The sequence below is a fragment of the Rhopalosiphum maidis genome, chromosome 2, assembly GCF_003676215.2.
Source record: "Rhopalosiphum maidis isolate BTI-1 chromosome 2, ASM367621v3, whole genome shotgun sequence".
NCBI lineage: Eukaryota > Metazoa > Arthropoda > Insecta > Hemiptera > Aphididae > Rhopalosiphum > Rhopalosiphum maidis.
Window position 1 is genome coordinate 86,480,845 of NC_040878.1, and position 23,601 is coordinate 86,504,445.

The 23,601-nt window shown below is 24.6% G+C and overlaps 2 protein-coding genes across 8 annotated transcripts; one reads left to right on the forward strand and one right to left on the reverse strand.

The window, feature by feature from the left end:
* Positions 1–1,144: 1,144 nt before the first annotated feature.
* Positions 1,145–11,799, forward strand: LOC113552077 (fibroblast growth factor receptor 1-like). 5 transcript variants are annotated; one of them, XM_026954747.1, is made up of 13 exons: positions 1,145–1,302; positions 2,135–2,250; positions 2,779–2,944; positions 3,050–3,267; positions 5,869–6,066; positions 6,148–6,356; positions 7,010–7,142; positions 8,572–8,790; positions 8,980–9,141; positions 9,201–9,331; positions 9,434–9,601; positions 10,512–10,668; positions 11,537–11,799. In XM_026954747.1, the coding sequence occupies exons 2-13, from the start codon at positions 2,160–2,162 to the stop codon at positions 11,722–11,724; spliced, it is 2,040 nt and encodes a 679-aa protein (XP_026810548.1). In that variant the 5' UTR covers positions 1,145–1,302; positions 2,135–2,159; the 3' UTR covers positions 11,725–11,799. The 5 variants fall into 5 exon arrangements, with proteins under 5 accessions (XP_026810548.1, XP_026810550.1, XP_026810553.1 ...); XM_026954749.1 differs by having other exon boundaries at positions 3,050–3,108; XM_026954748.1 differs by having other exon boundaries at positions 1,230–1,252.
* Positions 11,800–11,985: 186 nt separating this feature from the next.
* Positions 11,986–22,542, reverse strand: LOC113552086 (hemicentin-1-like). Of its 3 annotated transcripts, none has more exons than XM_026954768.1 (14): positions 22,441–22,542; positions 20,989–21,118; positions 20,503–20,668; positions 20,181–20,404; positions 18,979–19,176; positions 18,698–18,897; positions 18,372–18,504; positions 16,550–16,768; positions 16,139–16,303; positions 15,948–16,078; positions 15,594–15,761; positions 14,930–15,086; positions 12,880–13,130; positions 11,986–12,114 (listed from the first exon to the last, which is right to left on the reverse strand). In XM_026954768.1, the coding sequence occupies exons 2-13, from the start codon at positions 21,098–21,100 to the stop codon at positions 12,943–12,945; spliced, it is 2,061 nt and encodes a 686-aa protein (XP_026810569.1). In that variant the 5' UTR covers positions 21,101–21,118; positions 22,441–22,542; the 3' UTR covers positions 11,986–12,114; positions 12,880–12,942. The 3 variants fall into 3 exon arrangements, with proteins under 3 accessions (XP_026810569.1, XP_026810568.1, XP_026810570.1); XM_026954767.1 differs by having other exon boundaries at positions 20,989–21,104; positions 22,441–22,500; XM_026954769.1 differs by lacking the exons at positions 11,986–12,114; positions 12,880–13,130 and having other exon boundaries at positions 14,935–15,086; positions 15,583–15,761; positions 20,989–21,104; positions 22,441–22,500.
* Between the last annotated feature and the right edge of the window lie 1,059 nt (positions 22,543–23,601).

Consider the following 23,601-nt stretch of genomic DNA (forward strand, 5'->3'; position numbering starts at 1 on the left):
AACAGTCATCTCCGAGTGGACCACCAAATATGAAAGTACAACGACCAGTATGATATATTAATGATAAATACATACATACAATATATTCATACAATTATATGACTCTTGATATATCATACGTCAATCATCCGGATATTTGCTTATCCGGACCACCCTTGACATTAATTAGTCCGGATAATCCGAGTTCTACTGTATTTAATATATGTGTTTATATAAAATGTATATAATATATTACTTTTTGGTATTTTTGTTCATTAAAAACTTTTGGCGCAATAATTCATTGACCAATAAAAACATTACCAAAACTACTGTTGGTAGTATTTTCAACGAAATCCGATGATCAATCATTTTAATGAAACAAAAAAAAAAATATCTTTACTTTTATGATGAAAAATTCACATTTTATACTATACATTATTACTGTTGAGAACGTATCTTAGGGTAGTGACTAGTGAGTACAGATTTATTAAAAGTTACATACATATTGTATTACAATTAAACCTTTATTATTTGTATATATATAAAACCTTATTGTTTTATCACACTTAATGTAAGTCCTTTATGCTTGATGTATTTTATAGTATGATCACTTACTTCATAATTGTGTAATTTAAATAGAGCTAATCCCTCTGTGTGCTGAATCCAAAGTGAAAGTCCACAGAACAGTTGAAGACAGAGCAAATAAGTTACTTTTTAGAATACTTGTTAATTTAAACTGTGAAATCACAACTATACGTATATACAATTATATATATATAAATATAATTTTAATATTATTATTGATGATATAAAATATGAATATCATTACAGAAATATATTTAGTGATCCCTGCGTTTCATCGGTTAATTCTCATAATATAAAAAGTAATATTAACCATTTGTTTATGTATTGTAGTCGTATCACGTTCGATTAATTTTTATCAATAACTTTAAATTTATTTATCGATATACTCGTAATGATATATTATATAACATTTTAGTTTTTAAATTGTCTGATAAATCAATACTACATGCGGTAAAAGGTTCGTGTTATCAATAAAAAACTTAATAATTGTTTGGTAGGCAGTTTAATAGTCGGTAAGTTAACTGCCTGATAAACACCGTTGTACTAGGAAATCCGAAATCAGTTCTGTTCTGTTGGTCTTCTCTGCAACACCGTTTTTAAGCGCGTGAACGAAATCTATATGTTTTTTTTATATATTTAAATTATTTAGAATCGTCGTGTTCAAGTTTTATTGACCTTCACTTCCGTTGTGTGTATGAACCAGTGTTGTTCTTTCGCCGACGTGATAATTATATTTTTGTAATTTATATATATTTACCTTCTGATTCTGATATCGCCGCCACCGTAGTAGGATTTATCCTTTGTTTATTGTTATAAGCATTATTATATAACTATTATTTTTATTCAAAAAATTAATAAATTATTGAATTTTGGTGACTCTAATTTATTTCTGAACTGATCTACCTAGTGGTGCTAGTAAAGTTAACTAGGCTATAAAAGAGCACGATGGTGAAATAATACGTATTTATCTAAATTTTAATTTTTGTTATATAAAAAAAAAAATTATATGCAGGACAACAAAAATTGTATCTACATTGCACTCAACACACCAAAAAAATAAAATTCGTTTTTTTTATGTTTTTTATTTTTTGGCTTTTCCAAGATTAAATTGAGGAATCGTGTATTAATTTTAAAAGATTTAAAAAATAATTATTAGCAATGTTATAATATCAAAAATGTCCATATATGGTTCAAAAAGTAAAATATTTCGATAATTCCTTCATAATATAGACAGCATTATAATATTTCTGCACAAAATTGTTCCATTTTTTGTTTTTTCCGGAATATTTTAAAATGTGGTGGACATTTTAATTTTAATACCCTAAGTTCCAACTACAACCAATTTGTTATTAAAATGTGTTTTAAAGTTATGAGTGTTGACATATTTTATTAACGTGTTTGTATAAATCAATACATTTATCCCTTCAGTAAAATTCTAAAGGGGGAATATTTGATTTTTTAAAACACAGACACGTATCCTTAACTACACTACTTAACTATTTAATTAAAACTATGTGTAATATTATGTTGTTTAGTATATCATATAAGTAATATTTTTTTTTTATTTCAGATAAACGATCTATCATTTTATTTTAATGAGAAAATTACCAATGAATGTTTTTATATTATTTTTATTGGTCGCGAAATTGTACCATCAAGCTGATTCCAAAGACATAATATTAGAAGGTAATAACTGATTCGCAGGCATAAACTACACGTATATTATAATAGTGCATTACATTGATAATTTTGTTAGAAGTACAATGTATACAATTAAATCGATTTAACGATTTAATTATATGCACTAGGTACAGTAGGTGTACATAAATATTTAGTTTGATAATAAAAACATTTCACAAAACAACTTAATTATGGCTCACAGTGCTTATAAACATTTTATGTATGGCCACTGTTTCTATACGACCATTGCACATACACACACATACGCACGCTCACACATTCATACCGAATTATATAACAGCAATGGGATTTATCTGGTATGCACGATAGTGATGATGTTAAATGCCATATGTAGCCTTGGCATTATTTGCTTCTCGAGCACTACTTATATTAGTGAATTACATATTAAAATATATTCAAATTATATTATTATGATATTGTGTCCCCATGCTACATAAAATATAATGTTATATTCAAATGTAAATGGCCATAAATAGTATACGATTCTAAACAGTTTTATTGTTTTGATTTTAGATGAAGAAGATGTTATTATTTCGATATATTTTACATCTAATTTAAATGTAAAATGCGGTTATTCAGGAGACTTTAAGACCAATAGTTTTGAATGGAAAAAGATTTACAACAATAATAAATGGATGAACAGTGAAAAGAAATTAAATGTAATTAGCAGATCACAATGGTACATAAGACATAAATAATTATTTAGATAAACAATAATTAAGAAAATTAATATTTAAATAACTAATATTTGTATATTATTATTGTATTTAATGGTTTTACATAGGTTGAAATTCGAAAATGTGAATGACTTCGATTCAGGCCAATATTATTGCCTTAAAAAAGGTACGAACAGTACTGGAACGTTTTACGAAAAACGTGGATTTGTTTTGGATATGTCTTTAACCGTAGATAAAAACTCCAAAGTAAAATTTCAAAAAAATTTCACCGAAAACGTACCGTTATTAGTAAACAGAACTCTACATCTTAGTTGTCCATTTAGGAGTAAGAAATACATTTATTAATAATACTTATTCAAAAATATAATATATTATCAACACTCTTTGCTCTGCTACCCTAAACTAACGATATGTAAAACTAACTTAATATGTATTATCAGATTTCAACAATGATATAAAATTGTTTCTTGAGAACTATTTTATATAGCTATAATTTGCCTGGCTTAATCTTATATTCCGATTGAAGTTATAAATGTAATGATTTTACTGTGATTTATTTTTTATTTTTTTATTTTGTGACAATGTTTTATATATTTGTAACCTCTGAGGGTGGTTTTTTGAAGCAATGGAAATAAATTCAATATTTTGTGTGATAAGTCAAAAGTAAAAACAAGCATTTTTTTGAATATGTACTTAATTAAACAAAAATTGTCACAAAATAATTTGTACTTCATATATTCAATATTGATTTCACACCATAATTGAAAAATGTTCCTGTATTTTCAATTTTATTCGCTTAAAGTCTAAAATAACCTTAAAATACATTAAAAATATAGGTTTTTTTTTTGAAATGGTTTATTATTGATCTGTATAGTTATTTAATTACGTATATAAGTCATATCAGCAATATCTAATCCTAATCGACAACTGAGTCTTCTTTTTTGTAACAAGATATATACATAATGTAATTATTTGGAATTACGTGTTTAAAGTTGTTTTTAATTAAATTGATATATATATATATATATATATATATATATATAAAATTTATTACGAGTAAGACAAGGTGCACGATTTTGATATACTTCATGTTATTATTATTATTATTATTTATATTTTAGATAGCAATTTTTTTCCGTCGATGTACTTGATCAAATTCTCGAGTACACGACCTCGAGTGCTCTCTGAATATCAGGAGGAAAGTAATAATGTAAATTGTATATTTGTATCTAGTAGGTAATTGTATTCTATAGAACTTATATGTGTAGGGAATAATCTCTTAGACCTGGCCATATTATATTCATGGCAAATTTTTAGACTCCTTTAGGTGTATAGTTATTTTTCTTTTATATTTTATTTATTTGAGATTAGAAGATATGATTTAAAATTTTAACAAAACAATTCAATGCAATTATTGGAATAGAAACAAAAAAAAAAATTAAAAATAATAGTACCTATTTAATTTAATAATCGAGTACAATACTATAATAATAATAATAATTAAAAATGTATAAAATAATTATAATTAATTTGCTTATCTACATACAAAAAAATATTCCACCTTAATAAGTTTAAATAAAATATTTAAATATAATGTATAAGTGTTAAGTATATAACCGAAATTATATATACTATTTATTATATTATATTTTCTTATCGTATAACATTATCAATGATTCGAAGCTTTTAATGTCATAGATATTGAATTGAATATAAATGAACTATTAAAAATAGTTACATTTAAGTATTAAGTATAATAACTATTCTTACAAATAATGATTGGGTGACAAATTTGACAAATTGAGCAGCTTGTGAAGATCTAGTAAAATACAATATTTCAAAGTTAAAGACTTACTAACGTTATAAAATAATACCAAAAAAATCAGATATTATAAATCATAAAATAAGTATACATTTATGATTTTAGAGTATTTTGATATTTCATAATAAATATTTTATGTCTGTATTCAAAACTGATTATTGTATCATTGGAATTTGTGAAATAATTTGAAATAAACATAACTGTTAGTTGATAACTCAATAAATTTCGATCACATCTATTTATATTTACTTAATTGCTACTTCAAAATATAGGTATATTTTGGTCAGAAAAACTTCAATGAATATCACTCTATCACTCAATCAATCAACTTCCAAAAAAATGTATACAAAAACCACCTTTTTTGCAACTTGATACTAATATTGTAATATTCAGATAATTTTGATCTGTTATTAGTTTTAAATTCTATATAATGATAATATTATTTATTAATATTCAGCAGTTTTTTTGAACGGATAATTATTAATTATCATTAGTGGTCAATTTGAATATTTAAAATTTTAATCAACACATTTTATATGGAAATTGGGTAGAAAATCAAAATTAAAATAATTACATTGTATGGAATTTTAAATAATCTAATTACATATGTTGCTTGAAACGCACATGCCAAAACTTAAACAACTCATACATCATTACTTATGAAGTTTATAAAAAGTTATTCGTCGTGTAAAGTTTATTTAAAAATTATTATTAAGTATTATGATACAATAATTGAACTAATATGTGCCATTAAATTGTTTTTGATTTATTAAAGTTTTAATACACTTCCAACGGCAACTACAAAAAGAAAATAATTTAAATCAAATAATGCAATAATTGTAGTCTTACATTTTATAGTCAAATTGTTACACTGAAATATCGAAGTACCTATGTTGAATATTTAATTATATTGTGGTTTTATAATATATTAATATTTTTATCAGAAGTTTAAATAGGCAATACAATTAAGAAATTAATATTATAATATGAAATTTAATGTTGTAATTTAGTGTTTTATAAAACTTCTTGCCAGGAAATATAAGGGTTTCCGAGTCAGTATTAGTATTGCTAGTATTAGTAATCAATAAATAATGTTATTTTCAGGTTCAAGTGATACAGAATTTTCATGGTATAAAGATGGCAACTTACTTGTTAAAAGAAAAGCAATACTTGAAGGTGTACAATTTATTGATAATTATTACACTTCAAAGTCGGTAAGATTATCGGATGCTGGAAATTATAAGTGCGTGGTGAAAAATAGTAAAGGTTCAATTCAATTTAAATTCAATGTTGGTGTTTATGGTAAAAAGGATTAATAAAAAATTGAATAATTTACTAGTTTACTAGTTAATAACATTACTAATAAATACGTTTCATTATCAGAGGATGCAAACAAATTGCCCCCTTCTCTCGATTACCCACAAGATTTGCTATTAAAAACTGGAATGGTTGGCAAATTTAGTTGCAATGCTTTTGATTATTATCCTGGATGGGAAATCAGTTGGTACTATACAAATGATACAAATCTAATGGATATGGACATAAAAAGTGTGGATTTTTCAAAATTTAAAAAGTTGAAGAATAACTTTGATGTGAGATTATTAATATTACTCGTATATTATTAAACTTGTATTTTATTTGTTGAACTAAATTTTTGATAGCAAAGAAGTGAATATTCTCGAATTGTGATTTCTAAATTAATATTAATAGTTACAATCATAGGCGGAACTAGACATTTTCATTAGACTGGGCCACCCATGAGATCATGAGTCATTTTGTACCTATCATACTCAAAGGAGCCTGACCTAACCTAACCATGAAGGGGCCATACGGAACACCAATGGTTTTTATTACAATACTAATGCTATACATAAGTAATTATTGATGTAATAAATCTAAAATTGTATCACTATTAATTTAAACTTAATTCTTAGATGTGAAATACAGATTCTAAATATATTTTAAACATTTAGACTATTCTATTTATTACGTACTATTAATTTCTTATTTTTTTTTTAATTACATTTAAAATTATAATATGTTCTTAGAAAGTTTAGTGTATACATTAATACGGAGCCAATTAGCCTAGACCATGACTTAGTTGGCCCAGGTCGTAGTTCCACCCATAATTACAACTTTAAATTATAAAATTATAAAAATATAATATCTTAGGATAAAGTGTATTTAATTATGTAAATATACCTAATTAATAGAAAATATTTATTTAAGTATATTGTATGAACAGATTACATTGGACAATCACGAATTAATAATCGATTCTGTTACGATTCATAATGTTGGATGGTATATTTGTGTTGCACCAGGAATCCCTAATCATGTAATGGCTGAAGCTAAATTGGATTTGGAGAAAAAAATAGGTATGTGTAAGTAAAATAATATAATGTTCATAAAATATAACATACGATGACGGTAATAGGTATATTACCAAATAGTTTTAGTTGGACATATGGTTATAAAAAACAATTCTAAATAAAAAAATACTAAATAATCAGGATAACTTAACAAAAACAAAAATAATTATGCAGTTTTAAATAAAATCTAACTTTGCTTTTTTGTCAATATTTTCCAAATTAATTTTATGGTTAGTTACTTTTACCAATTATTTTTAATGACATTTTGAATTTTTTTTTTCTTATCTATTTATGGATATTTTAAATCTATATTTCTGATATTTTTTTTTTTATTATTATTTATTTTATTTATTTAGAAACAATTTTAATTAATTGGTGTAATTAGCTTAAAAGTTTAAAACACGGTTAGATGGTCGTATAGTTATTAAAATTATTAAAAAGTAGTTGGCTTTAAAATATAAATGTTTTAAAAAATTTTAAATTTCATTATTATTTCCTATATGCAATTATTCATATTTTATTGACATTTTGTACGTTATATTAAAAAGAAAATATTTGCATATCTACTTCACACTTCTCCTGAGGGGTATAGATTGTTATTTTCTTAAATGTTCCTTCAATACTAGATATAAATAAATTAAAAAAAATTAATTGCGAACAAATATTACTAATAAATGATATACAATTTTAATACAATATCATATTATTTACAAAAGTTAGACGAATATTCTGAAACAAGGAAGGTCATATAGTTAACTAAGGACAAGTGTCACACTGCAGTAAGGTAAATCACTATACACAATAGTACTTTTATAAATAAGTTAGATAATACATAATTACGTACAATTAAGAGCTAGGCACTCTGTATAACGCAGTTTTAACTTAATTTAACCGTCTAAAATATGTGGTTAATGAGTTTATACAGTGGTGCAATAGGGAGAAGGATTTGAAGAAATTGTTCTTCTGCGCAAAATTTCTGAACCCATGAAAAGGTAAACGGTAGGTAAGGTAAGGTACCGATGCTTCAAGTTTTAACTGTCTTATACCAACGTTTTATAAAAATGTGTAAGTAAGTCCGTTTGTGGATTTTAAGAATTTCTTAATTATTATAGAAATAAATAACTCATATATTATACACATATAAGTATATGCGTATAGCTATATAACCAAGTCACATATAGCAACTTATAATTATGTCTATGCGGGTGGGTTAAATGTTTATAAATTGTGACACTGTATAACTGTATACTTGAAGCACCATGTTTCTAAATATTTCCTAGTGCTTAACCTAATGTTTTTAGGTTTTCGCGGAGAAATATAAAATATTTATATTACATTTTTCAGATATAATGTTTCAGTCAGTAACTAAATTAACTGTAAACGATAATTTAAATGTATAGTTATGTTTAATTAATATTTGTTTATATGTTTATAGAGATGTGTCCGCCTCTAGAATCAGATAGTTTAGATATTAAATGTACTCTAAACGGTAAAAATACCAATTGTTCAAATCCTTCGCTACCCAAAACAATTGCTAAACCATTATGCAAGCCAACATATATTGTACCAAAAGGACAAGAAGCTACTCCAAATGAATTACTTTGTCAGTCTAATGGAATGTGGAATAATAATTTATATAATACGTGCATTCAAAGTAATTGTATTTCTATCATATGAACATAATATACACAATTTATGTATATTTTACTTAGTAAAATATATTAATTTATTGTCGCTGTATTTAAATGCTTTAAGGTTTAAATTTTATATAAATAAAATATTATCGTTAGGTGTAATGTAAATTTAATTATTAGTAATAATTATAGTTCAAATATTATTTTAGACTGCGGTAGAATACATGTCAAACACCAAGGAGGTAATGGGGAGAAAGCATCTATTGGAACAACGCCTTGGAATGTTATAATATATAGATTTAATACAAGTACTTCCAAATATAAATTAAAATGTACAGGGTCAATAATTACACAAAATTTAGTAATTTCTGGTAAAACTTTGTATAATATTATATAAGAACAAATGAAAATTACCTAATTACATTTCTAGCGGCGCATTGTTTTTGGAAAAAAGGTATGTCTAAAAATATAACAATAACTGATGGTGAATACAAAATTGCTGTTGGAAAATATGATAGAAATTTTACATTAATTCATAATAACTCTACTGAAATAGTGGATGTAAGTCATTGAAATTTTAAAAGTAGAATCTTAGAATCTAATAATTATAATAATAATAATATGTATATGATATGTATAATACAAATCAAAACAATTCAATAGGCGAAAATGATTTATGTGGATGAAAAATATTATGGAGCCGAAGGATTTTATGCTCAAGATATAGCTGTTATTGTATTAGCAAAGAAAGTTTCTTTTAGTAAAGTTGTTGAACCTGTCTGTATCGATTGGGATTATAAATACAATATTGAGAATGGAGCTCAAGGAAAGGTTGTTTGTATCATTATTGAATATTAATATTGTGGTTTAAGAAGGCGCAATAGTCAACAAAAATGTGGTATAAAAATATGGTTTCATATTTCAAGTAGGGCTTATACTTTAGAATTTACTATAAAAACACTTATCATCAAAATTGTAGAGTAGAATTGTATATAAGATGTAAAATATCAGATTTGTGAAATTTGCATTAGGTAATTATTTAAATAATTTAACGATAAAAATTTAAAAAAATATATTTACCATGAAACATTATATTGGATGATCGAAATAAGATATCATAAATCACAATTTTTTTGATTTTGAGAAAATTGTCGCCCAAATTTGTGTGATAGGTGTTTACCATAAAACCCTTTAGAAAGCCTCATTATTTTGAACTAAAAAAACCGTATTTTTGGTAAAAAAAAAGTTTAAATAGGTTTGACATGTTATACATTCAAACAGCGGTATTCAAAAGCTGCGCTTTTACATAATTATGGAAAAGCTAACTAATATTATATTTTATTCTTAAGTTTAAATATAAAATTATGTTTAGTAATACGTTAAGATATTTTATACCTTTTAAACTATGATTTATAAACACTGCATTTAACCTAACCAAATTTTGAGATAATATTTTTTAATTACCTGATTACCGTTTAATACATACACATTTTAAATTTTATACTTTTTATTATAGTTGTTAAAAAAAAAAAATGATGAAATACATACAATTGAATAATAGTTAACATATACAAATCATATAATAATAATATCGATTTTCAAAATTAAAAAATGTTAATCAGTCGAACTTTATTAATAATTATACTCATTACCAATACACATTTGAAAATATATTAATATTAAACATTTAATATAGGTAATTAATTATTGTATATTTAATAATAGTATTATACATTTACAGATTGTTATTTGGGAGATAGAGTTAAATGGAAAAATATCAAATCCTGTTTTATTAGAAGTATCTTTACCATACATTGACCTTAGTTCTTGTCGAAATATGTATAACGGATTTGAAATATTTCTGTTTGGTGATAAGTTTTGCGCTGGTTCTACATTGGGTAATTAAATTTTTTTCTTTCTATAAATAGATTTATCAAATAAAATAAATTATACACAAATTACATCATTAATTGTTAGACTGCTGATCGAACTTAACTCCTAAATTTACTTGATTATCTCATAAAATAGCATAATTAAACATTTTTTTAGAAACATATAATCACAATATAACTCAATATTCAATATAGGTCTTTTATTTTATATAATTTTTTATAACAGCATAGTATATTATATATTATATTAAATTTAGTATTAACTAGTTATTGGAAATATAATATAGTAACAATTAAATTACATAGGTACTTTACATAGATTTAATCTATTAAGCTCTAACATTAAACGTTTAGTAAAAAAAATAAAATAAGACGCATAATATCGATTTATTGATTGGTTTGTTTTGTCCAGAAACCATAATCTATATTATTCATATATAATTTATGATTTTGAGTGGAGCGATGAATGTGTTTGTTTTTAAATTATGTGTTTTTTTTTGTCTGTTATCACTCTTTGAGACAATAAAATAATTTTCAACTTTGGAGATGGTTTTTGCTAGCAAATACAATATGCTTTTACTTTTAAAAATAAATAAAAATTAAAGAAATTTTAAATAGGTACTCAAAGGTCAAAAGACAGTTTAATAATATTGTTATAATAATAAACCGACAATAGACCTATATTACTATATTAAATGAACAATAGGTTTAGTATCAGGTCCACGTAACATTTTTACTACACATCACATTTTGAAAAAATGTGGTAGATACTTATATTATCATTTATAATTGATAATGTAAATCCGTATTATATCTATTGTCTTACAGTAGTCGTATGAGTCTGTATTTTGTATTATGAAAAAAATATCTTTAGTTTCAGGTCATGGAATTGCCTTAGGGGATAGTGGTGCAGGCTTAACTTTTTTACAATCTAGTTATCATTATTTAACTGGAATAGCGAGTCTGAGGAACCCAGAGAGTAATAATTCAGTCTCAGCTTTTACAGATCTTAAACCACACATTCAGTGGATTCGCAAACTGTATGACACATATTCTTCATAATTTTTATTTATACAAGATACGATATTTTATTATAGACATAAATATTAAACTATTTAAATTATTTATTAATTGAATGGTAATAATTATAGATTTTATTTTGTAAATTGTAAATTTATCTCTTTCTTCTTATTGTAATTTTTTTTTTTATTATTAGGATTAATATTACCTAAATTTTAACATTATTTTAAATATTATTGTTTTATTTTTATTCAGTATGGCTGTATCCCATGTACTTACATAAATTAATAGTGCATATTATGTGGCACCTGATCATTGATCATTATATATTGTTTTCCAATAAATATAAAATGTTCTATAATCATTATTGTACTTGATTATTGCTTGGAGTGCTATTTCATAATTTTTTCCTAACCACTAACAACCTTTTGCCTGTGGAAAATAAAATTAAGTCTTATTAATATTAATGAAGTTCTTTACATTGAACTGAAATATACCAATAAAATTAACTGAGAATTACGATATTAGTGTTAAGGTGCATGGGTAGTTTTTGTATACATGTTTGTTTGTGTGTGTGTGGGGGGGGGTATTGGTTGATTGAGTGATTCATTAAAGTTTTTCTGACTAAAATATGGCATATAAAATGTATTATAACATATTGAATTATAATAAGTTAATATTATACACATAATTAAGGTAGTATACTTAACACCTATATGACTTATATTTTATTTGCACATTCTATTAGTTCAATTAAAGTGGAATCATTTTGTTTTTTGTCGGTACAATCAAATAAAAAATGATAATATTTCATACATTCATAATAATAATAATAATAATTGTGAAAATCTCGTGTGTTTACGCTTAGAGGTAGCCACAATAGCTGTTTTATTATTATTTTTGTTATTTTCACATAAGTGGCATAACTATACTATCTTTAGATACCTTGCAATCCACTCATTATTATCAATCTCTTTTAAATATAACCATCTTGTGCTACCCCATATTCCGTAGTATATTTAGTACATATTGTATATACTCGAAGAGAGCATCCAAAAGAGTTTTGCACTTGACTTAAACGAATAATTTAATGAACTGTCAGGAAATTTTACACAAAAAGAAAAACAAACTATCCATACAAATATAGATTTTAATAACATTTAGAGTAAATTAAATTTACTAATAATTAATTTTTACCTATATCATTAGCATATAAGTGAACTTTGATAAATTATCATTTTCATATGAATACATTTTGTGTTATACAGAATATTTCTCACGCAATTTTTTAATCCATCTGATATAGTATTTAATATCTGTGAAAACTCCGATTGGTTTACGATTGTTTGAGTCTGCTTCCTTGATACTTACTATTCCGGTTAAAAAATAAGAATTTTTGATTTTAATAGTAAAACCTGCACCACTATCTCCTTTGCTAGCCTCTTGTCCTAAAACAAAAAATATTTTATTTATACAATAAAAATTAATAACTCCATCATTATTGGGCGTGTATCATGCAGATTTGCATCACTTATATTACAGATGATGTAAAGATCTGTACATATACATTATGTCAAAATGCTGTATCTAATGTAATACAGTAACTAATAGATGTGTCATTTAAACTAAAAGATGGAACATTACCTGTTATTTGATAGAATATTGTTATTATGTACAATAATATCTAGTCTAGTATAACCGATAGATAAATATTCAAAACGTACTTTTTCCAACATTTACAAAATCAGATTAAATATCGATTAGTATGCAATATAAATATAACCACTACAACTCCTCATATTTTACATAATATATTGGCTTAAGTTATCTTTTATTAATTTTAGAACCAATAATGATGCAGAAAATCTCTTTGTCTGAAAAGTCATTAATTTGGTACCTAAAAACCACGAAGCCACTAGATGATGCAACTTAGTATTTCTACAGATTATTTGGCAACTAAGTTTAACAGTATTAAAAATACCTTTTTGCCTATATATAGTCAATGATAAACTATAATAATATGATAATATAATATAATCAAGAAATTTAAGATGTTAACTGACTTAAAGTAATGTAACAACTATAGTATCACATATATGTAGGTATAATAAGTTTATTCGATAAATTTGTTTAAACACAATAGGACTTTGCTAACCGACACTCGCTACTCCAACAACCTCAGTATCCAATATTTTCTTTCTTTCTTCTTTTTCATACACGAAAATACAATATTGTCATTTGAAAATTTGATTTTATTGATACGACGCACACGATATGATTTGGAAACTCATAATATATTATATCCGATAGGACAGTGCTTTAATTGAAAAAAAAGGGGGGGATGCAAAATTATAAAAAATATGTGCGTCCCTGAACATTTAAATGTCTTAGTGTTAAGTGGTAGCATATGTCCCCTCCCTCTTAGCTGCGATGACATTTTATTTTACAAAATTACAGCAATAAATAAATATTCCTTTTTATTTAAAAATTAAAAACAAAAATATATTATAGTATATATAATAATAATTGTTATTTGTTTTATACATTTAAATATGCCCATAAATGTTTATATTAATGATCTATGTCATGTTTGATTTGTCTTCAGCGTCCCATTAAAAGAAATTAGAAGGGGTACGCAAAATATTTTTAAAATAGAAGTGGGACTTCGTCTCCCCGCGTCCACTCCCAATTCAACCACTGCGATAGGATAACACTAAACGCACTTACATAATCTCGTAGTCTCGTATCTCGCCAATTCTTAATGAATTATAGTCGACTAATAGGTTAGCTGTCGATTTATTTGTACGTTTCTAGTGTTTTATTTTGTTTGTTTCCAAAGTCTCAAGAAGTAAAACAAAAGTATACAACATTCACATTAATTTAAAAAACAGGAATAATCAAAATACTTGATCAAGATAGTAACCGTACACATAAATATGCATTTATGAATAGGTACATGGTACATACGTACGTATATTTTTTCATTCATTTTTATACGTACCCATTTTTTTAATCTAACAACTAATTTTCTGATTTAAGTCGTACTAATGTAGGTATATATTTTGTATTCTTATATCAATTGTAAAATTTGATTTAATAATTTAATGGATTTAAAATAAATGTTCATATTTAAAAGAAGTATTTGTATTAATATTAATTGTTTAATATATTACATAAGATAAGTTTGATGAAAATTAATTTATTACTTAAATGATTTCATGATATTGATAATTTAATATTGTATTACCCGATGTAGAACCGGCACAAAACTTATCACCAGCTACATTTTTTTCAAATCCGGTTGAAAACATACTTCGACAAGAAATATGGTCGATGTATGATAAATTTGCTTCTAATAAGTCCGGACTTGGTTTATTATTTGTCATTATTCCCCAACCAACAATCTGTTAAGTATAAAATAATTGTATAACATACAATGATAATAAATGTTCAATATTAATCTAGTTTTGTGTAATTGTTGGCAATGAGTAAATTAAGTTATCAAGTATTAGTATATTACTGATTAATTTTTTTTTTTTGAAAAACGATCTAAAATAAAAATAATATTTATCACTATAAATAATGCTATAATAGTGGTAATATGAAATTATAGGTATGCCAATATTTATATTTTATTTTTTATTAAAATATCTAGTGTTATTATTATAGATATCATAGATAGGTGTTAACTATGTCAAAGTGACTATGATACAACAACGAATTATATATCGTATATTGAAAGAACACACATTATGGATCGAGGGACACAGGTTATATAATTATATAATATAATTTTATTTTTTTTTTTTTTTTTTTTTTTGGATAAATATTATGCATAATTGTATAAATTATATTTTAGTAGTGTTCTTAATCACGACAAGAATATAATTTAGTTAATACTTCAAACCAACTTTTCCTTGAGTTCCGTTCAGTACATTAAAATGATTTTTCCAATCGATACATATAGGAGAAACGCCATTATTAATAGAAACTTTATTTGACATTACTACGATAGCTATATCTCCAGTATAGAATCCAGTAGGTCCATTAAAACCTTCATGCAAGTAAATTCTCGTCACCTATAAAAATGTTTTAGTAAATATATTATTATTATTACTATTATTTTTAATTAAATTAAGGCTTTAACGACACAGGTTATTAACCTACATTTAGACAATATTGGACAAGTTAATATTATACTCATACGTAATGTAATATCAATTATTATTAGATTCTAAGATATTACGTCTAAAGAATTAACTTACATTCATTATTTGAGTAAAATCATTGTCATTTACTGTGTAATTTCTTTTATATTTTCCAACAGCAATTTTATATTGACCTCCTGTTACTGATATTATTTTAGATATACCTTTTACCCAAAAACAATGTGCCGCTAGACATATAATTTAATTAATTTTTATTGTTCCCCGAATAAATTGTAAAAACGTTTTACCAGTGATTACTAAATTTAGAGTTATTATTGATCCTCCACATATCATGTCATAATTTCCTTGACTATTTAACTGATATATTCCAACATTCCAAGGTGCTGTTCCAACAAGTGCTTTATCGCCTTCATTGATCGTGGGTTGGTTTTTTATATATGCTATACCACAATCTAAAATAAAATTTGAATACAAACACAGATGATTATAATAATAATAATAATAATAATTTCTTATTAGTAAGTAATAAAATAAATAAATCCATAATGTTGGAGGTTTAAAAATATATATCAAATATATATCGATTATTTTTTCATCTTAAATTTTAACGAACATAATATTTGGATGCATTGATAATTTAGTTAATTTATAATATATATTTTGATAAAATTTATGTTAAAACGATAAAAAATATTTACTTGGAATGCATTTAAATAATTTATAATTCCAAACTCCATTAGACTGACAAGTTATTTCAGGCGACATTATTGATTCTTCTTCGTTTTCCACAATGTATTTTGCCTTGCATGATGGTCTTGCTATTGTATTAGGTATTGATTGATCTGAGCAATCAGCATACTTACCATTAAGAGAGCAACTAATATCTAAACTATCTGATTTTAGAGGAGGACACATTTCTATAAGTACAAACAATTTATAATCAAACATAACCAAACATCGGACTTGTAAAAAATAAATACAGTCGAGTCGCAATAACTCGAAGTTGAAGGAAGATAAAAATTCGCTTCTAAATATGTATTATTAGAGATATCTAACTAGAATTTAGATTAATTTATATTTATATTTCTAGGGGAATAAAAAAAAATTGAGTTGTCAAGTTTTTCGAGTTATTGCGACTTGACTGTAATTAATTATTACAACGTAAGCATTATAATACAAAACTTACAGAGACACTTTTTTTTAAAACCTTTTTTTAAGAGCCCTGCACAATTAAAGAATATGGCACTCTAGATACATAATGACTAATAAGTTATGGCTGTTTTTCAAAAAATCTTACGAACGTCAAACATAGCAAATTTGCGTCCAGTGGAATTAATTTTATGCTGTTAGTTACAATAAGAGAATCAATATTAACCTATTGTCAAACTTAAAGATACTAATATTATCTAAGACATCTTATTGATATTTTCATACTTATACGACTGATAGTTATGTAAAATATCAATAGTTTAAAATGCTTGTAAGTCACTTTAAAATTAAAATATTAATAAAAGCTATGAGGTGCCTTGATGATAGTTTAATTATTGAATCACCTATAAGTTTGATAATAGGTAAATTGATTCTAATATTAAAGCTAACAGCATAAATTTATTTACTATATAGACATAATTAAGCTGCTAGGTCACGTAATCTCTCAACATACTAAAAATTATCCCACAATAATTGGTCTAACCAGGTCCGTGACGATGATCATTGATCATCGACCATTCTGTCTTTTAACACAACCCTAATTTTGAAAGATAACGATAAAAACGATTGGAGCTATCGCGTCATATTCATTAATCTAACAAATTAAAATGAGACTTCTAAAGAACATTTTGTTTCAAAGATTTATTTAATTGATAAATTTACAACATCAGATTAAAGGTAAAAATATAATATTATCTACTACAAAAATCCATAAACCATTAAAAAAATCATGGTAAATTCAAACTTAAGATAAATTATAAAATATTTAAATACAAGTCTAGAATTGGGAAACAAAGAAAAATCAAAGAATATTTTATCACCGAAAAACTAATTTATTAAATTAAAAAGTTTGAATATTTATATATGTCATATGCAATTTTTAATTAATCTAAATTAAATATCCTTGTTATTATCTAGGACCTAGGTAACATTTGAAGCTGTGAATTGAATTTTTAAAATTCAAAAGTAGGTAAATTTTGCTAAATTTAATGCCTGACTTATAAATGAGAAACCTTGCATAACATTTTCAATATGATTTAGAAGCCAAAAGAAATTAAAATGTGTATCTACATAAATGAAAAAAATAAAAGATCCAAATAATTAAATTTAAAATACCTATAAATAGCAATAAACGTTTTCAATCGATATTATTCAGAAATTGTTCGTATTTTTTTCAAACAAGTTGTGAATTATATAGCATTCAACTCACAGAATGATTCAACTAAAATTTTGTGATAATAATATTTGAGTGTTATTACAGTATTATGTTGTTAATTTAAAGTTAATAAAATTAAATGTTTGAAGACATACCCAATCTTTTGTCCACGTCCAATTTGGCTTCAGCCATTAACATTTTATTAGATCCTGCTCTAACACAAATATACCAACCAGAATCACGAACTGTAACGTTTTCTAGTATCAACTTAAAGTTATTCAATCCCACCTTTACTCAAAAATATTTAAAGATAATGATTTGCAGTTTAAATCAATAAATTAAAATGTATCATGTCTGTATTTTTATTGTGATTAGTTATATGTGTATATTGTGAAATCAAAACTAAATTTATTTCTACTAAACGTTAAATAAGAATTAAAATGAATATACTTTTAAAAATATAGTATTAATATAATCTTACATGCTTCATCTTTTTAAATTGTGAAAGATCTACAGTTTGTATATCAATGTCCATTGGATTTGTATTATTCAAATAATACCAATTTAAAGGTCGAAGACAGTTGCATGCAATAGCCTGGCAATAAAACCGAGCCGAATCTCCAGACTTTAATGACAAATCTCGTGGATAAGCGAAAGAAAGAGGCATTTTTTTTTCATCATCTGTAGATTTATTGTATTAACTGATAATGTAGTTAACTAAAAAAATATGTAATAATTTGTTTATAATAAAATTGTCTTTACCATAAACAACTACGTTGAATTTGAATTGAATTGAGCCCATAGTATTTTTCACAACGCACTTATAATTTCCAGCATCTGACAATCTTACCGACTTTGAATTGTAATCATTATCAAACCTATGAAATCCGTCAACTATTGCTTTTCTTTCAACAAGTAATTTGTCATTTTTATACCATGAATACACAGTATCACTTGTACCTGCAGTGTTAAACATAATTTATATATTATTTTAGTTCAGGTGTTGGCAACCTGCGGCTTTTTCGATATTAAGTTGCGGCTCTCTAGGTCCACACGAAAAAATAATCATTTTATTAGGTATCAAAAAAAAAAAATACATATTATTTTGCATTATATTTTTGTCGCTTTTAGAATATGATGTACCTGCACAGGCCATCGTAATCAACTAAATTTAAAAGTGTGTACCAAACTTTCCAAATGCATACAAAACCAATGCTCCCATCGATCTAACTATATAACTATCTATTACTCAATAACTGTATTATTTATGATATTATTGCTAAAGTATTTGTATGTTTTTACATGAATATATATTATTTCGTATATAAATTCGTTTATTTTAAATTAAAAATCAATTATATATAAGGAAATATTAAAATATTGAAACTTATATGTTTTGCGGTTCCTTAAAAACTAGAAAATTATTTAAATTGTAACTTTTAGTTTTGCTGTTTCAAACGGTTGCCGACCCCTGTTTTAGATGGAAATATCCAATAATTATCGTATATATTTATTGTTAATTACCGGTGGTTATTCAACAATATAATTATGTCAAAAGTGTATATACGTCGCATAGTTTCAAAGTTCTGATTCGTTTCGGAAAATGGATAGTAATTGTGTCGTTAACTGACACGGAGATTACAGTAAAAAAAATACGAAACTCGTTCCTTAATCTGTGCATGGGGGGGATTGCGGGAGCACACGAATTGTCAAGACAGGTAATATAATTTTTGAATATGGGAAAAAAATTACAATCTGTCCCTAAAAACATACTGATTAAACACTTATATATTTCACCACCAAAAATAATAATAATCTATAAAAATTGTTTGACAAAATTAACTCATCAACGGTTATTTTGTTTATTGATCAACGCTGTTAGTGAAGACAATTTTTGGCATTGATGAAGTATATTATAAGATTATAATATCGATAATGATTGTTTATAAAAATAAATTACTTACTCATAAATGGACAATTTAGATGTAAAGTACTATTTATTAATAACGGCACGTTTTCTGCTATATCAATTTCTTGAAATGTTGGTACATCTTTAGTGACATCATATGCACCACTAAAATTCAAAATAAAACTACGTTTTTCATAAAACGTTCCACTTCCGTTAAAACCATTTATTGTACAAATATATTGTCCTTCATCTTCATCTCTCGCATTTTGGAAACACAACCTATGTTGATATAACCATGTAAGAAATTAATTCGTATTTTAAAATTATATACTTAATTGTTGGTTATAGAAATAATGATATAGGTAATAGGAAAGTACCATTGTGATTCTCTTAACATTTCATTTGGTGAGTGCCATTTATTGGATTTAACTCTTTTCCATTGAAAACTATTGATCATAAAAGTTCCCGAATAATCGCATTTTACGTTTAAATTTTTATCATCGCCAGGATCATTTCCAATTATAATAATAACATTTTCTTCATCTACAATGAAAACAATACAGTAGTTTAGAAATATAAGATAAAATGTTAAAACTATTCAAGTGTGACATTATCTCTGCGTCGTTGTAATATTCATTTTAAATATTAAATAAAAAAAAATAACGTTAAATACTTAATCAATCATTATACAAATGAATAATATAAGATCTTTTAAATTAATATTCCAATTCTTAATTAATTGCATATTATAATAGATATAATACTTCTAAAAAAAAAACAATTAATATACAAATGTATACTACTAAATATTATTAATATATATGCATATATATATATATATATATATGCAAATCACTTATTACTTTGTAATATTACGTCTTTCGAATGAACTTGTTGACACAATTGTAATATCGAAATAAAAATTATCAAAACTTCCATCGGTAATATTCTAAACGGACGATGGTAATTAATCATTTTTCTGAAATAAAAGAGCTATTATTCCTTATATGATAGGTATACTAAATAACATAATATTATGTATACTGCATAATTTTAATTAAATAGTTTAAAAAAATATTACCGAAAACTTAAAAATGTCGACAAAATTATTTTTTAGATAAAACATACTTTTTTAAATTTTCATTTAATTTTTACTTGAACTCTTCATAATACATATTATATTTTACACATTATAAATGTATAAAAATAATATAATTTTATTAATGTTTTACTTTTTGATTTATTTATATTTTATAGGTTAAATTTTAAAATCTAAAATATCTAATTTTATAATTTTTAAATTAAGATAACGGTACTTATTATTTTATTATAAGCATGGAGATTTAAGACTTTTACGTAGCTATACTACGAATTTTACTTTATGCAATTACATTTTCGAAATACGAATATTGATATTTATATATTACCTATATTAATATACCATGCACTTATTCAGACTATTTAACGATTTTACGGAAAGGTGGTATAATCATAATATTATTTAATCTATACATAAGATATCTATATATTCAATACAGCATAGGCGTAAATTGGGAGGGGAACTTATGGGAGCTTAGCTCCCCTACATTTTTTAAAATTTTTCAAGAAATTTTAGGTTATTTAATAGAGAAAATTATTAAATGTAAAACGTAATTCCTAATCAGGATATCCGATAGGTATGTGTTATATGTGAATATTTAAACTTTATGTATGAATTTATTTTGTATTGTAAATTTATAAATTTATAATAAAATTAAATGATCGAGCTATATGTTATAATATTTTTAATGACAACGATAAAAAGTCATGTATTATACGCCGTTAAGTAAATAATTTTAAAGTTTTTATAAACATCTTATACAATAAATGTTACAATAAAATTGTAAAATTTATACATAGGGGTACGGGGAGAAACTCTCCGCGGACCTGTTCTGTGTTTATAATTTTAGCCCCCCTTCTAAGAAGGCAAATTTACGCCTATGCAATACACTAACCCACTTGACAACTATTACACACCAGAGCAGTAACTACTGCTACCTTTATTTTTTTAAAGATATACTGGTTATATTTTGTATTTTACAAGTTAAAAAGCTTAAAACATTTCAACACACAAGATGATATAATAATTTTAAACTTTAAATTTAAATTTTGTTTAATATTATATTGACAGATTTTGAAAATTTATAAAAATATAACATTTCATATTTTAATTCTGTTTAAACATTTAATTTAATTCATTACTTTTATTGCAAAATTAAACTTTTTAAGTTTTTAAGTTATTAACTTATTTTATGTAGAATAATGTACATACTTACTTTTGCTTATTTTATTACTGTTTATTTTATATTGATATGAATGTTTTATGTGTGATGAAGAATTATTTTTTAAGTAGTCGTTGATCCGGTTATGAATGTAAACTGATTTGGATTTATATAATATACTAGAGTTTTCATGATTAAACATATTTTCCCCCGTAATATGTGTATTATAAAGTCTAGATAAGGTATAATAAAATATTTTATAATCATTTTATTTTTGTTTTTTAATATATTCTTCACTAAATTATACCGTGTAATGATTAAAATGTGTGTGTCATGTAAATTACACGTGCAAATTTATCATTTTGCTGGTTTGGGCTTATCTAATATTGTTGATCTATTGTAATGTATATTACAAAATCAATGATAATATATACATACAAATTATTTATTGATTTTACTATTATGTAGACATAGGTAGTAATTAATTTTACTATTGTATTACATAAGTAGACTGAATTAATTTTTATTGATAATAATATAGTAATTGTATTTTATGTTTTTATTTCATATATAATGTATTTTTTGTTGCTTAATAAATTATAATAACCTATGTAAATGTCGTATGTACACATAAAACCTTGTGAATTACAACAAAACAACTAAATGTATAATTAATAGTTTAAAAGTCTATATTACCGTCTTGTTGACCGTTGACCATATAATTGTTATCTATAGGTACTACATTTTAATGTATTTTCTAAATACTAATAAAATTTGATCATTTTTTCATTTAAATAATAATTAAATTTAAACTGTGTTTAAATAAACCAGGCTCTGTACCTTGTAGCTGAAGCCGCTCTTGTCCTCGATTTTTTTAAATATAATAATTACTAAGTACAGATTATTATCTACAGTACGGCCGCCAGCGCACAGCCGGAGCGGATCTTTCGACTTTTCGACTATGCTATTAGTTATTACTACAATTGACGTAATCATTAGTGTACCATGTTATATGAATAATCTAAACCTGCCATATTTTCTATAAATATTTCTAAAACAATTTTACTGAGTGTGCCAAAATTATTCATTATACACTAATCAAATCTATTAACTCGGGTTCTGACTTGTATAATTACCTTTGAGCCAAGTCTTTCACAATTTAAAAATATGAATGTTAAAGTTAATATTATAATCAGATTCTTATGAATAGATTCG